The following is a 12,563-nucleotide window of genomic DNA, read 5'->3' on the forward strand; positions in this document are numbered from 1 at the left end:
ATTGGTGTGGAAGAACTTGACTGGCCTGCACAGAGCCCTGACCTCAACCCTATTGAACACCTTTGGGATAAATTGGAACGCCGACTGCAAGCCAGGCCTAAATCGCCCAACATCAGTGCCCAAACTCACTAATGCTCGTGGCTGAATGGAAGTAAGTCCCTGCAGCAATGTTCCAATATCTAGTAGAAAGCCTTCCCAGAAGAGTGGAGGCTGTTATAGCCGCAAAGGGGGGACCAACTCCATATTAATGCCCACAATTTTGGAATGAGATGTTGGACGAGCAAGTGTCCACATACTTTTGTAGTGTATAAATACAGTGAAGGACACATCAGGGTTTCCATTAGGAAAAAGTGCCGCTTGACATTTGACCGGTAACATTTGAATTTACTGGACATTTGAGAAATGTACCGGACCCATATGCATTGGGTGCATAACCTGATTAGGGTGTCCATTCACAGTGCTCAAAATGACAGAAATCACATTTAGATTATGGTCATTCATATTAACAGAACATGCAAGTCGAAGATGCAACAATGTGCGGTCCTTCTTACCAAATTCTGATGCGCACTTTGAAGATGCTTAGAATAACTGTCCACATTTACTTTTCCTCAACCTACAAGAGGAGTAACGCACAACAAAATCACTAGCCTTTGTCAATCTACTATCCCCCATAGTAGGAAAGTTGACCTGTTCTATTTGGTCAGCTTGTTGAGAAGGAAATAGCCTATTCCAAACAGACTCTGGGACAGTTGTGGGAAGATGGATCCCAAATTCATACAACCAGTAGGCCTTGGCTACATCTAACATGTTTTTTTTTTTTTTAAGCAATGCGTCTGATGAAACAGATCAGAACGTTTAGCTTAAAATGTTCTTCACATTATAAGCGCAGCAATCCACACAAGGCAGTAGGCTACACGTGAATGTTTGTTTCGCAATGCAATTAGCAGGAAAACACCATTGTCAAAAGGGCACTTTCATGTGAGAGGTTTCATGTGACAGATGAAAATATCCACTAAGAGATCTAGTAGCCTACTTTGAAGCAAGGAAATACATGCCTCATAATGTATTCAGCCATTCAGGTTTCAAACAATGATGTATGTTGTTTTCAAAATGCATAGCCTACTGCCTCCAGCTCATTGCAGAGTGGTGTGTGACACGGTGATGAGGCCTGCCTTCTCTTGGCATTTGAGATGCTGCAGCAGCAGCTCTCGCGCTGTCTGACAGATGTCCCACTCAAAGGCTCTGTATGCTGTACGTGTGTGATAAATAAGGTACATGATGAATATACTGCAGAATACACTCGTCAATTTAATTCCACTAAATTATGCCAATTAACATATAGACCGATAAGCATGACCAGTCAAATGAATTTCCATAGACTGGTATTTCCATCAATGAATAGGCTAAAAAGCATGACTTCGCAATGGGATTTTCTTCTTTTCCCCGACAATTGGCCAGAGTCAATTTGATTTAAAAATCAACTTCTCTACCCTGGTACACACACTAAAAAGGTAAAAAATATGTTTTTAAGAAAGTAGTGTTTTTTAGACAAGGGCATTACTTGAGTTGGTATGATGGGAAGTTGTGATGTCATCAGCCTCCCACTCCATTGCAATAGAGAACAAAAGAGGAAAGACCCACCCTCCTTGTGATGTCATGACTTACCTGGACCACCTATTGAGATGTGCCTTTTGTTAACTAAATCAGGTGATAAATGAGGTGAAAAGGAGACTGGAGTGCCACTTTAATGTTGAGTCACTTATAACTAATGACATGTCGAACAGTCTAACATGGACCAATCAGTAGGAATGTTAGAATGACCTGAAGGAGCGGTATTGGCAGCATGACCTCCATGATTATGATCGGACTGCATTACTCTAGTTTGAGGAGTGCGTTATTGCTGCTGTGCAAATGCACATGATCTGTGGTACCAGATGGCAGACAGCTCTCTCCCTGTCCAGTCTGCTCCAGCAAGGCCGGACACTACTGGTGGAAAGACAATGCAAGGGCTGACTCCCACAATACATCAACTGGCCCTGCATCGCCATTGATGTATAATGAATGAAGAGGTAGCCCTCTGAGTATGATATGGGGGCAGGGGTGGGTATTCACAGACAAGCAATGTTCCCTTCTATTGTTCCCTTCTCCCTAGTCTGCCCACCCGTACCACCAAAAGCAATACCAACTGAATGCTAAACAAACCTGTCTCGTAAATAATTGAGGATCTCGGCCGGAGCAGGCTCTGATTAGCATACGGGCCTTATGGACCCAATCTGCACAGCAGCTACAGGACAGAATTCCCCGTTCCACAGGCTTCTCATATCCAAACAAGGGTTGAATTTCTTTTTCAAAGCTTCCTCTCGCTCCTGGTCCACTAAGACAACGAGAGGAGTCCAAGTGAGACCAGCTCCATCATTCATTACAATTGACATTGTTGTCTGCTGCAGGCCAGGCACCGTGAGGGACACTTGATGATCTGAGTCACCAGGAATCTGATCATCAGCGATGGCATCATCTCATTACTGCTGTAGAACTGCTGCTAAATGACTAATTCATCAGCAAATACACTAAGGGGGAGAATGCCTTTCTACAAACACATTCTAGGGCAGATAAGTCATCAGTAAAAGGGTCATATGTGTATGAACAATTTCAGATTCTGAAGGTACATGCATGTGCGCATACTTGATGGTCACCTCCAGGAGTCCCACAATCAATATCAGAGAAAAACGCTGTCTCCACGCCAGCCATCATGAATATACAATTATGACATGTAATGAGTGCTTGCAGAAGAGAGCAGGAATACATCAATATTGTGGTTGATGGAAGCCCTGCTGCTGTCCCCTGGCTCCCTCTCCTCAGGTCCCTCTGGCTGGTGTTGGCCCTGGCCCCTGGGCAGTAATCCCTGGACCCCCGTGTACCTCTGCATGTTCCCATCCGCTCCCATTGCTCTCATTAGTGCAGTGCTGGGGCCCTGCAGGCCTGGAGAGCCTGCCTCCTGCTCCCCCTCTCTGCTGCCTGGGTAATGAGCACATAATCAGCCTGGCTCCCTGGCAGCAGCTCACCAGAAGGGCATGTGGGTTTATGGCCGTGGTGTGTGTGTGTGTGTGTGTATGTGTGTGTGGGGGGGAGGTAAGGGCACAGTGAGGTGTTTCAATCTGAATCCCCAGTGGCCCAGCCTTCCTTTGCTACACTCCCTCTGTATCAGAGGATGCTTCTGCTCACACATTTGATGACCCTTTGTCTCAGATCACCTGATCTAGAATGGCTACTTCCTCTTCTAGTTCACATGACCCAATACTCTATTGCCAGAAAAGATTTAAGGGGAAGAACATATAAAAAGTGAAAGACAGTGACTTGAGATGGGAACCAGCAAACTGTCCACTACCAAATCTAAAGTTAGGCAATTAAAATAAGTCAAATATTCTCCTTCAAAATTAGCTACAGTAAATCCTCATGCCTGAATGGCAAAGTACACAATAAGTCTCTCTCTATTTGACCTTCCTGGTTCAATAGACGTCGCACAGATATAGAAGGCTCGCCACAACAGAGAAATCCGGAGTTCAGCCAAGGCAGGGCAGCATGGAACCAAGCCTGAGTCCTCAGTGTTCACGTCAAGTCTTCAATAGTCTCTTTCAATTCCTCCTGATTCACTTCCCATTACTCTGCTCCTTATTCACATTTTCTGCTATTCCATAATGCAAGACCATGCATTTCATAATGTTATATATTAAGTAAATAAAATAAAATCCATTGGCAGGAACAAAACAGGGCACAGCGGACAAACGAGCCATGCTCACAGAGTCACCGACAGGTCAGCACTTATTGTAATAAAATATATTTAAATTGGCTTCCAAGACCATTTTAACAGAGAGTGAAGTCAGCTACAGAGCAGCTCTGGATTCCCCAGGGCAAGGCCTGCACTACTCCCACTGACAACAGCTTCCCATTGACACCACTCAATGAGGACTTTGTCAAGTGCATCATTGCGTTTATGAGATCCGACAAACACACCAAACTAAACAGACCCGTCTAGCCGGGATTACTGAGGTCACAGGCTGAGTCACTGTGGTTATTTTCCCACAGCGTGGTGACTGACACTGGTTCTCTCTGAGCACATCTACAGATCACTTCCCTAACCCCAGATCAGCGAGATATGCTGTTCTATCTCTCCCCACTTCATGGTATGTTGATCCCTAGTGGCGTTTATCTAGTGTTATCACTAAAACATGGTTCCATATGAGGTGTAACAGGCCCAGCAGGTCCTGCACGTCCAGAGGTGCACAAAAGAGGCTGTGCCAAAACATAATCACGGATGACTTCTCTACGGAAAGGCACATGAACAGGCCGGACGCGACCTTAAACTATATGATAATTAATGATAAATGATGTGTTGGACTGGCATGGTATGGAATGACTAGATGACTGTTGTGTAATGATGTAGTGTAGTGAAGGGTGCTGTGAGCTGTTACTAGACCCAGTGGATAGATGGTATGGTGTACTCACTAGGTGTCCTGGGGTGGGGGAGCGGGAGTCTTTGAGTCCAGCAGCTCCAGGGACATCCAGTAGAGGCCATTTCATCTGCAGGTACTGTGGGGTGAAGGAGTAACATGAAATCAGGATTATTTAGATAGATTCAAATGAAAGTAATCACAGAGAAAAGGAATGTATTTCTATACCTAATCTGCTTCATATACAGGGTAAAGCTACAATCACACAATTTTACACCATATGCTATTATCGAACCTGCTATAATGTGTCGAGACTAACTCGCTAATGCTTGTTGAGAATGAATAGCATGAAATATGGTTTAGCTATTCCAGAACAGACCACAGTGTAATAAATGGTGTGGGAGCCAGCAGAGAGCCATAACTCTGACAGACACCTGTATGAGACTCATATGCTGTTGGAGTCAGACACCGGCTTTTGGCAGCAAGGGGAGAGGGATGTGAACACAGCGGACTGGAGGGGGACTGTGAAATCGCAGTTTGTCAGGGAAAAAACAAGATTCCAGCTGTGGGCGCCCATCGACTAGCGGGTGGGAAGGGACAGCTGGAAGGAAGCTTCATCAGGAGAGGGGAAAGGCAGGGGTGGGGTCTCCGCACTAAGCCTATGGCATCCTGGTGAATTGTTTTGGCCTTTTGACCCAAACCAAACTAATCCACTTTTATTGTTAACATTTTTCAACTTGCTATCATAGTTGTTATCATTGGCTTAAACATTACTGTTTTCTTTTCCATTTTTTTGGCACAGAGTTTAACACAATTGTTCATTTATGGCCGCCCAGCCCATGTGTAACTCCCCATGGAACAGCGTCATGTATGGAGGAGTTGTTTTATCTCCTCCTGAAAGCAACACGTTTAAAATAGATTTTCTAGATCAGTCTTGGTGCGGTGTGTGGAGCTGGTGCTCAGACCGATGCAGAGCTCGGCCATCTGGTTTGTGAATCAGTTTAAATACCGAATACAGCAGACTGTCATACATGTGCATTTTCTCCATGGTATCCAATGATTTCAAATGAATTAAAAGGGTTTTCCTTTCAGTTTCTGCTGCATTTGTGGTATCATAGATATTCTACATTGCCTTTTGGGCATAGAATACAATACCAACTTGATTCCAAAGCCTCAGCATGTGTCAGTAGTAATGCAACAGCATTGCTGTTTAGTAATTGAGAGTTGTTTTGCACATTACTCCATAGTTTAATTCATGTTCACTATGACACTCCCCAAAATGGCTGGGTCAGCAGCAGGCTAAATAGAGAAGGAAGAACGACGTGCATCTCAGAGTCCCCATAATCAACCTCTGCCACTGGGGCTTGGGTTTTATCAGGCAAACTGACTGTTTCGCTGTACTGATTTGAAGGGTTTAAGACCATTTTAACAGTTTAGCTGTTTCAGCTATTTTACTCATCTTTCTCTCAAAATCCATATCCCAGATGAAAATAAAATATCTATTTTGCATGGAAAAAAGCCATATTGTACAATAAGACATGGCACGTTTCCTCATCTTACATAAACCAAGGCTGTGCACTTAATACATTATACTGTTGCAAAGTCTATGGGGGAGAACTCGCTGCATGCACGTGAAAGATGACAAAAACCTTTTCAAGGCTTAAAAGGAGTTGACAATCATCTGTGCAGGATTAGATTTTTAAAGCTTCATTCATCACTCTGAGTTCATATGGAGGAAGGAAGCTTGGATGACTGCAGGTTAAAAATGGAAAAGACATAACAGGAGGGGGAAAGGGAGAGGGGGAGAAAAACATTTTCAGGAATGAGTTTGTCGGAGCAGGCAGAGGGTATTGTTTCCTGACAGCTGGGGCCCAATAGAATACTGAGGGAGGGGGGGGGGGAGGGGACCCTTATACCCATCCAAAATGGGTGGGGGGATTCTTGGAGTTGACATCAGTCCTCTTCATTTTCACCACACTGCTCAAGGCTGAATCGCAGGTCCTAATGGGCCCAAGTCCATACAACTATCAGGAGGCCCTTGCTTTTAGATGCTGCTAGCTCCCTATTGAAACTTTATTTTGTTCTGTGCATACTGCTTAATGAATGCTGCTTTCTGGAGGGATAACCAAAACAATACATTTTTCACTGTCTAATCTATGTCAATCACAAGTCCCTCCACAAATGAAACAAGCCCTATTGTGAGCATTTGGTCTACCCTGGCCTGACCATGCCAGCCCCCAGCTCTCCCACCCCCTCCTTCCCTTATTGAACAGCTTCTAAGGGGACTGGGGAACATACATTTAAAAGTGCCTCAGGGTAAAATGAGCCAGCCTCCTTCATAGAATTGTCACTGTACTTGATGGAGCGGCTGGTTAGAGAAAGACCCCTTCAAAACGACCATCTTCCCCAACCCTCCCTGTAAAATGTCTACCTCACACACCCAGTATCAGCAGTTCCTACATCACTGTAGTCAACTACACACCAGCCGCACACTACGAGAGAGGTGGTAGGGGATCAACTCAGGGGGGCTTCAGAGTTATTCAACTGCTTTCTAGAAATCTTTCCACACACACACACACACACACACACATAGGTCAGTGTTCCTCATGCAGGAAAAGCTGAGAGTCTAGATTTTATATAGATATTTCCTTCACTCCAAGTTCGGGGCAGAAGCCTCAAATTAAAGTGGGAATGCAATGTTCTCTCTTCAAAATAACAGAACATTTAGGCTAAGAATCAAGGGACCCTTATTCAATCAAAATCAATGAAAAATTCTGTTTGACTAAAAACACAAAAACCTGGTCAACAGATTTGAATAAATCCCCCCAAAATAAATGCACGTACATAAAACCCAGAAAGGAACACATGGTAAATGGGAAGATACTGTTAAAATGGTTATTCCCATGGCTGAAGTCTTGTTGAATAATCTGTAAAAGATTGAAACCATTGAAACTAAAATCAGCAATTACACTTTACAATAAACTTCAGGCAGTCAAGTAATGCTTTGTAGATGCCCTTAATTTCATTAGAAACAAACACAATTTGAGCAGGCCTAGGTTGGCCTCCATAGAGACACTGGTTTCACTGTAGAGTCTGCTCTGGTGACGAGTTTCAGAAGCTGTGAGAGCTGTGCAAATAAAAGTCAACTTCTGCAACTATCTGATCCATTTCCATGCCTCTAATTGTCTTCCAGCCTCCCTCTGCCTCCAGAACTCAGAATAGACATCAGTAGAATACTGTGCTACTTATCAGGGACCCAGATGCAACAAAGGTGGCAGTCACCACAGAAAATTTCCCAAAAGCCAAGATGAAGCCCTTTGGTTTTTCGAACAGAGAGAATACAACATATGCTCTGGGGCATGCGGACTGCCAGAGTTGGGTTCTAATTGTTACATTTCTCTCACAGAGCAGGGGGAAACATGGCCAAGTGTCTTTGTCATCTCTGAAGTGTGTGCCGTCATACTGCTGGCCAGGCAACAACATCAGAGCATGGAGGAGGAGAGAGGCAGATGTCTGGACATTTGTTGTCAAAGTAAGTCAGACACTCTGCCAGAGACAGAAAAAACAGCCCAAACTTTTCCACTAACTATCTGCCGTGTCGTTACAACTCCTTGAAAAGGTTTCATCAAATCTGCGATTGACACATCCTCAGGTTCTTTTGTTCTATAGTCAATCAACTACAAAAATGTGTCTTTGAAAATGTCTATAATGTCTATTTTAGGGACCACACACACTGCACCAAATGCTGATCTGCCGTTCATTCGGCACGGTGTGTTTTAGGGTTCACTCGCTGGTGGAAGTCCTTTCTGCACGGTTCTACATGTAGAATCGGTTTGCACTAGGTTTCTACATTATGGCCGGCACTCTGTTCAGACGTTTTAAGTACTATCGGCCAGCAAACACTACCGTGTGTCTGTGCCGAGCAACCTTGGCTAAAATCCTATTTCTTGCTCCCCACATCACCGTGAATCTCAGTGTTTGGAAATCACTGTTTAATGTTCTAACTTTTGATGATGTATATAAAGTTAAGTTGTAGCTGATGACATCTTTTTTTGAAATGCGTATTTTTCGCATACAGTATGTTGACACTGGTATTGTGCTGGAGACAATAAAAATCAGGTTGAAAAGTGGTGGAGTTGCCCTTCCAATACCAGCAGATGAATTGACAGGGACACTCCAGGGCAGAAAACCTGCCTGGCGGGCAGGGTGTCTGCTCTGGGCTGGGGCCATCAACCCCACTCTCAACACTCTCTTCCCCAAACAGCAGGGAAAGAGAAATGCTTCCAGGGATTGCTCCAGCATATATGTCAATCACCTACTTTGTGGAGAGCCCCTCCCCATTGTTTTCTTTTGCCCCTCAACAGAAAATGGGCCACACAGCTTGCTGTTAAGAGTGAGCTGTTAATGATCCTCTACCTATATGAACAGCAGCACCACACAATGGCCTTACCAATCCTTACGCCATAGTCCCTCCCTGTTTATTTCCGCTCAAATCACCTGCTTATGCGAGCCATTGCCACCTCTACTTGATCTATGCATGACATAAAATGAAGAAAAAAAAAGGTCTAAATTTGAATTAAGATCCATTGTTTGCGGACATTACAGGCAATTACATAGACAATTATTAAGCAAACTCCAGCCCTCATTGTGCTAATTAGTGGTTAACTGACAGGGAAACGATGGGAAGTTATGCTGGTCAGCTTGGCTGCTACTGGCCACAGAAATAGCTGTTAGTGGAAAAACAGCCCATTATCCAGTCTGCAGTAAAGTGGATTACCTTATAAGAGGAAGTTGTCCATGAAAACAATCCTCAGGAAAACGAAGGAACTTACACAGAGAAAATATTATGGTGCCTACATAATTGATGGAAATAACAATTAGTTACCATGAATATATCCACACCCTGTATTTACCATTTCTTATGTAAACGTAGATACACTGCTCACCTTTATGGAGTTGTCAGCTATTAACAAAAATGTTTTCACATTAAAGAAAAATATTACCTTGAATAAAAGTTGATGAGCTAATCCAATGCAACAACTAGAAACACTATCAATTCACTTTCAAAGTCCCAAAAACAGTCCTTTAGAGGATAAACTGTGTGCCAAATGCACAAGCCTTCAAATGGATACATTGAAAACTATGCCATTTTGAATCTGAGAACATAAAAATGATAGATGTGTTTGGTAGGATGTGTGAATAGCGGGGTGATATTTCCCAACGCCCCAGCCCAGAGCAGACACCCAGGTTATGCATGGGGTTAACCCCGAGAAGGCTGCTGTCTCAAGCAGTGTCACTAGCATCCTTCTAATGGCTAGCACATTCAAAGTGTCCATTAGTACGTGGAGGAGTGAAGTTAAGTGACTGTGACAGGGGCACTCCCTCAGCTCTCTGGGCCTCTATTGTGACCAGGTTGGTCGCCCTGCTCTCTTATTCACAGCCAAGGAAAAACTGGGTCAAAGGTCAGCCATCCAGAGTGCACTGGTTTCTATGGCAACATGGCCTATTAAGGCCAGGCTCATAGGCCTCTTAACATGCTCTTGTATACAAAAGAACTATTAGCGCAAAGAGGGAAAGAGAAGAGTGAAGAGGGGAGGCAGCATGAGGGAGGTCTTAAAAACACAGTGGAGGGGCTTTGCCAAGATTCTAAATCAGTTACACACTGTGCCAAACAGTCCCAGATAAATCCAACATAACAACCATCCATGCTTTCTTACAACCATCAGTCTTGGTCAAATAAAGAGGTGACATCACTGGTCCATGCTCGTCTACAAACTACAAAGTTAACGTTTAAGACACAGAAAAACAAAGAAAAACTTGCAGAATCATCAACACTTTTTTTTAAATTCAACCTTTATTTAACTAGGCAAGTCAGTGAAGAACAAATTCTTATTTACAATTTTGGCTTACCTATGCGATGCTGGGCCAATTGTGCGCCACCCTATGGGACTCCCAATCACGGCCAGTTGTGATACAGCCTAGAATCAAACCAGGGTCTGTAGTGACGCCGCTAGCACTGCAATGCAGTGCCTTCGACCGCTGCGCCACTCAGGAGCCTAATTGGTTTGATGCTCAACAGTAAAAAGGCAGCTTGCGTTCTTCTACACATGCATTAGATTCATTTGTAAGGAATTATAAATGACACAAACTAAATAGATTAAATTGTATTGAACTCAGTGAGCTTTAGTGTCATATGACTAGTTAATGTATATTCTGAAAAATGCCATACTGGTCTGCAAGCCCTGATTTATTTAGGCTGTTAAAAATCAGGTTCTGTTTGTAAAGTCCCCACTCATGAATTTTGACTTCCGTCTCATTCCACTAGGCTAGCTGCAAAAACAAATGTATACAGAATCTATTTTTACACAAACAAACAGTGCAAGCCCAAGATATACTTCTTATTTTGGCCTTTCTGAATAGTGCCTTGAGGGTTTTACTAGAGAGAAAAAGACTGTGGCTTTAATGAGACTGCATTTTTTTTGTATCTCAAGCAGTTATTTGTATCAGGATTCATTTTTATTGGGGGTTTGACATGATCAATAACTATTGCCAGAGTTTAAAGAGTGTTGCTACAGCAGAACAGTGAATGTCTCTTTAAACGATGTACAGTATCGTTTTACTTTAAGGCAATTTCAGATCAGATGTGGTTAGGAAAATAAGCACTTGTTGGGGTGAAAGTTTGGAATAAGTTAGCAATTGTATTACAGAAAACAACGGCAAGCTGGTCAAATAAAACAATGTATAATTAAAGCCACAAGAAAATAATGTGTCTGGCAGGAGGCTCACTTTCTCATTCAAAGAGAGTAGGCAGTCACGCTGTTACACTCAATTATTTGAAGTCAATTATGTGGTATCTGGTTTCAATTGTGATAGACTACACTGGTAAACTCAGTATTAATGCGGTCCAATGTCAAGGCATGCTACACTTTTAACGGAGGAGACATTGTCAGTCTTTCACGTAATTTCCCCTGGCACCGTTTGTCCAGTAACACAACATTTTATTGTTTGGGGAGCAGCCTACTTTCATTGAAATGCACAGCCGTAAACCTCTGTAATTAACTCCAGAACTAGTTGTGACTAACAGTGGTTGGCTGGATGTTTAATGTAAAGCTCAAGAGAGAAATCAAATTAACTCTCTCTGTGTGTGTGTGTGTGTGTGTGTGTGTGTGTGTGTGTGTGTGTGAGAGAGAGAGAGCTAAAAGTGCAATATCTACACAAATGACATCAATGAAACCTGCAATTTTCATTTATACCCAAACACAAATGTACTGACAGAGACAGCATGGGTTACCAACATAGAGTGTGCTGTGCCAGCCAAGCAGGTTATGATGCGGTAATAAGTCCACCATACACCCCCACACAACAGGGTAAATACCTCTACACAATAATCACTTCTAAACTGAGGTAGAAACAAAAAATACTTTTTCCAGAAAATGTAGATAAATATTTACACCTCTGGGTAAATTTGATCTTAAACGAGGATAAGTCTGCCAAATTTTATATAACTCCTCAGACCAGCTGACACAGGCAGGAGGCCATGAAGCATCTTTGAGAAAAAGTCAGTATAAAAGAGGAGTGGTTAGGTGGGGTGCTGGGGAGAAGGAGAGAGAAAAAGGGCCTAAATTAAACACATTTGTTTCTGCTCTCACATACCACAAGTCTTATGAAAACAGAGGGTTGATTGTGTTCACTCTGCACCCCGCCCCCCCTCCAACTACCCCCCTTCCCTGCCCCAAGCACCAGCCCCTCCCCCCACACACAGCTGCCTGCAGATGCCTCCTGTGTTTGCACTGAGAGTAGGCACAAATCTCAGGGCCTGAAGTCTCAGCCCTGCCTCATCTCAGTTTTACTGCCTGACACCCCTCTTACCCCACTGCTAACCTAGTCTCTCTCTGACACACACACTGTGGGTATGCATGCCTGAACTTGCAGCCCATACATCAGAGTTAAGTTGTTCAAGTTTAATATGGCAGCATTTTGGACTTAAAAAAAATATTCACATAAAAAATTAGTAATCAAACAAAGTCAGCCCTTATTGCTGATTCACCTTTTTAGAGATCAAAATGTGTAAAAATGCACCAAACAAACAATAAAAAAAGGACAAATATTCAAATG

The 12,563-nt window shown here is 43.2% G+C and overlaps 1 protein-coding gene across 4 annotated transcripts in view; it reads right to left on the minus strand.

The window, feature by feature from the left end:
• The window catches only part of LOC112262905 (transcription factor 7-like 1-B), a 49,402-nt gene that overhangs the window by 17,556 nt on the left and 19,283 nt on the right, over positions 1 to 12,563 (minus strand). For 3 of the 4 annotated variants that reach the window (XM_024438744.2, XM_024438743.2, XM_024438745.2), the window contains one exon: positions 4,504 to 4,587. In XM_024438744.2, the coding sequence (XP_024294512.1) occupies positions 4,504 to 4,587 (84 nt within the window). Of the gene's footprint in view, positions 1 to 2,803; positions 3,016 to 4,503; positions 4,588 to 12,563 lie in introns of all 4 variants that reach the window. The other variant, XM_024438746.2, reaches the window with a different exon arrangement.

Source organism: Oncorhynchus tshawytscha, linkage group LG12, assembly GCF_018296145.1.
Source record: "Oncorhynchus tshawytscha isolate Ot180627B linkage group LG12, Otsh_v2.0, whole genome shotgun sequence".
In the NCBI taxonomy this organism is placed as follows: Eukaryota; Metazoa; Chordata; class Actinopteri; order Salmoniformes; family Salmonidae; genus Oncorhynchus; species Oncorhynchus tshawytscha.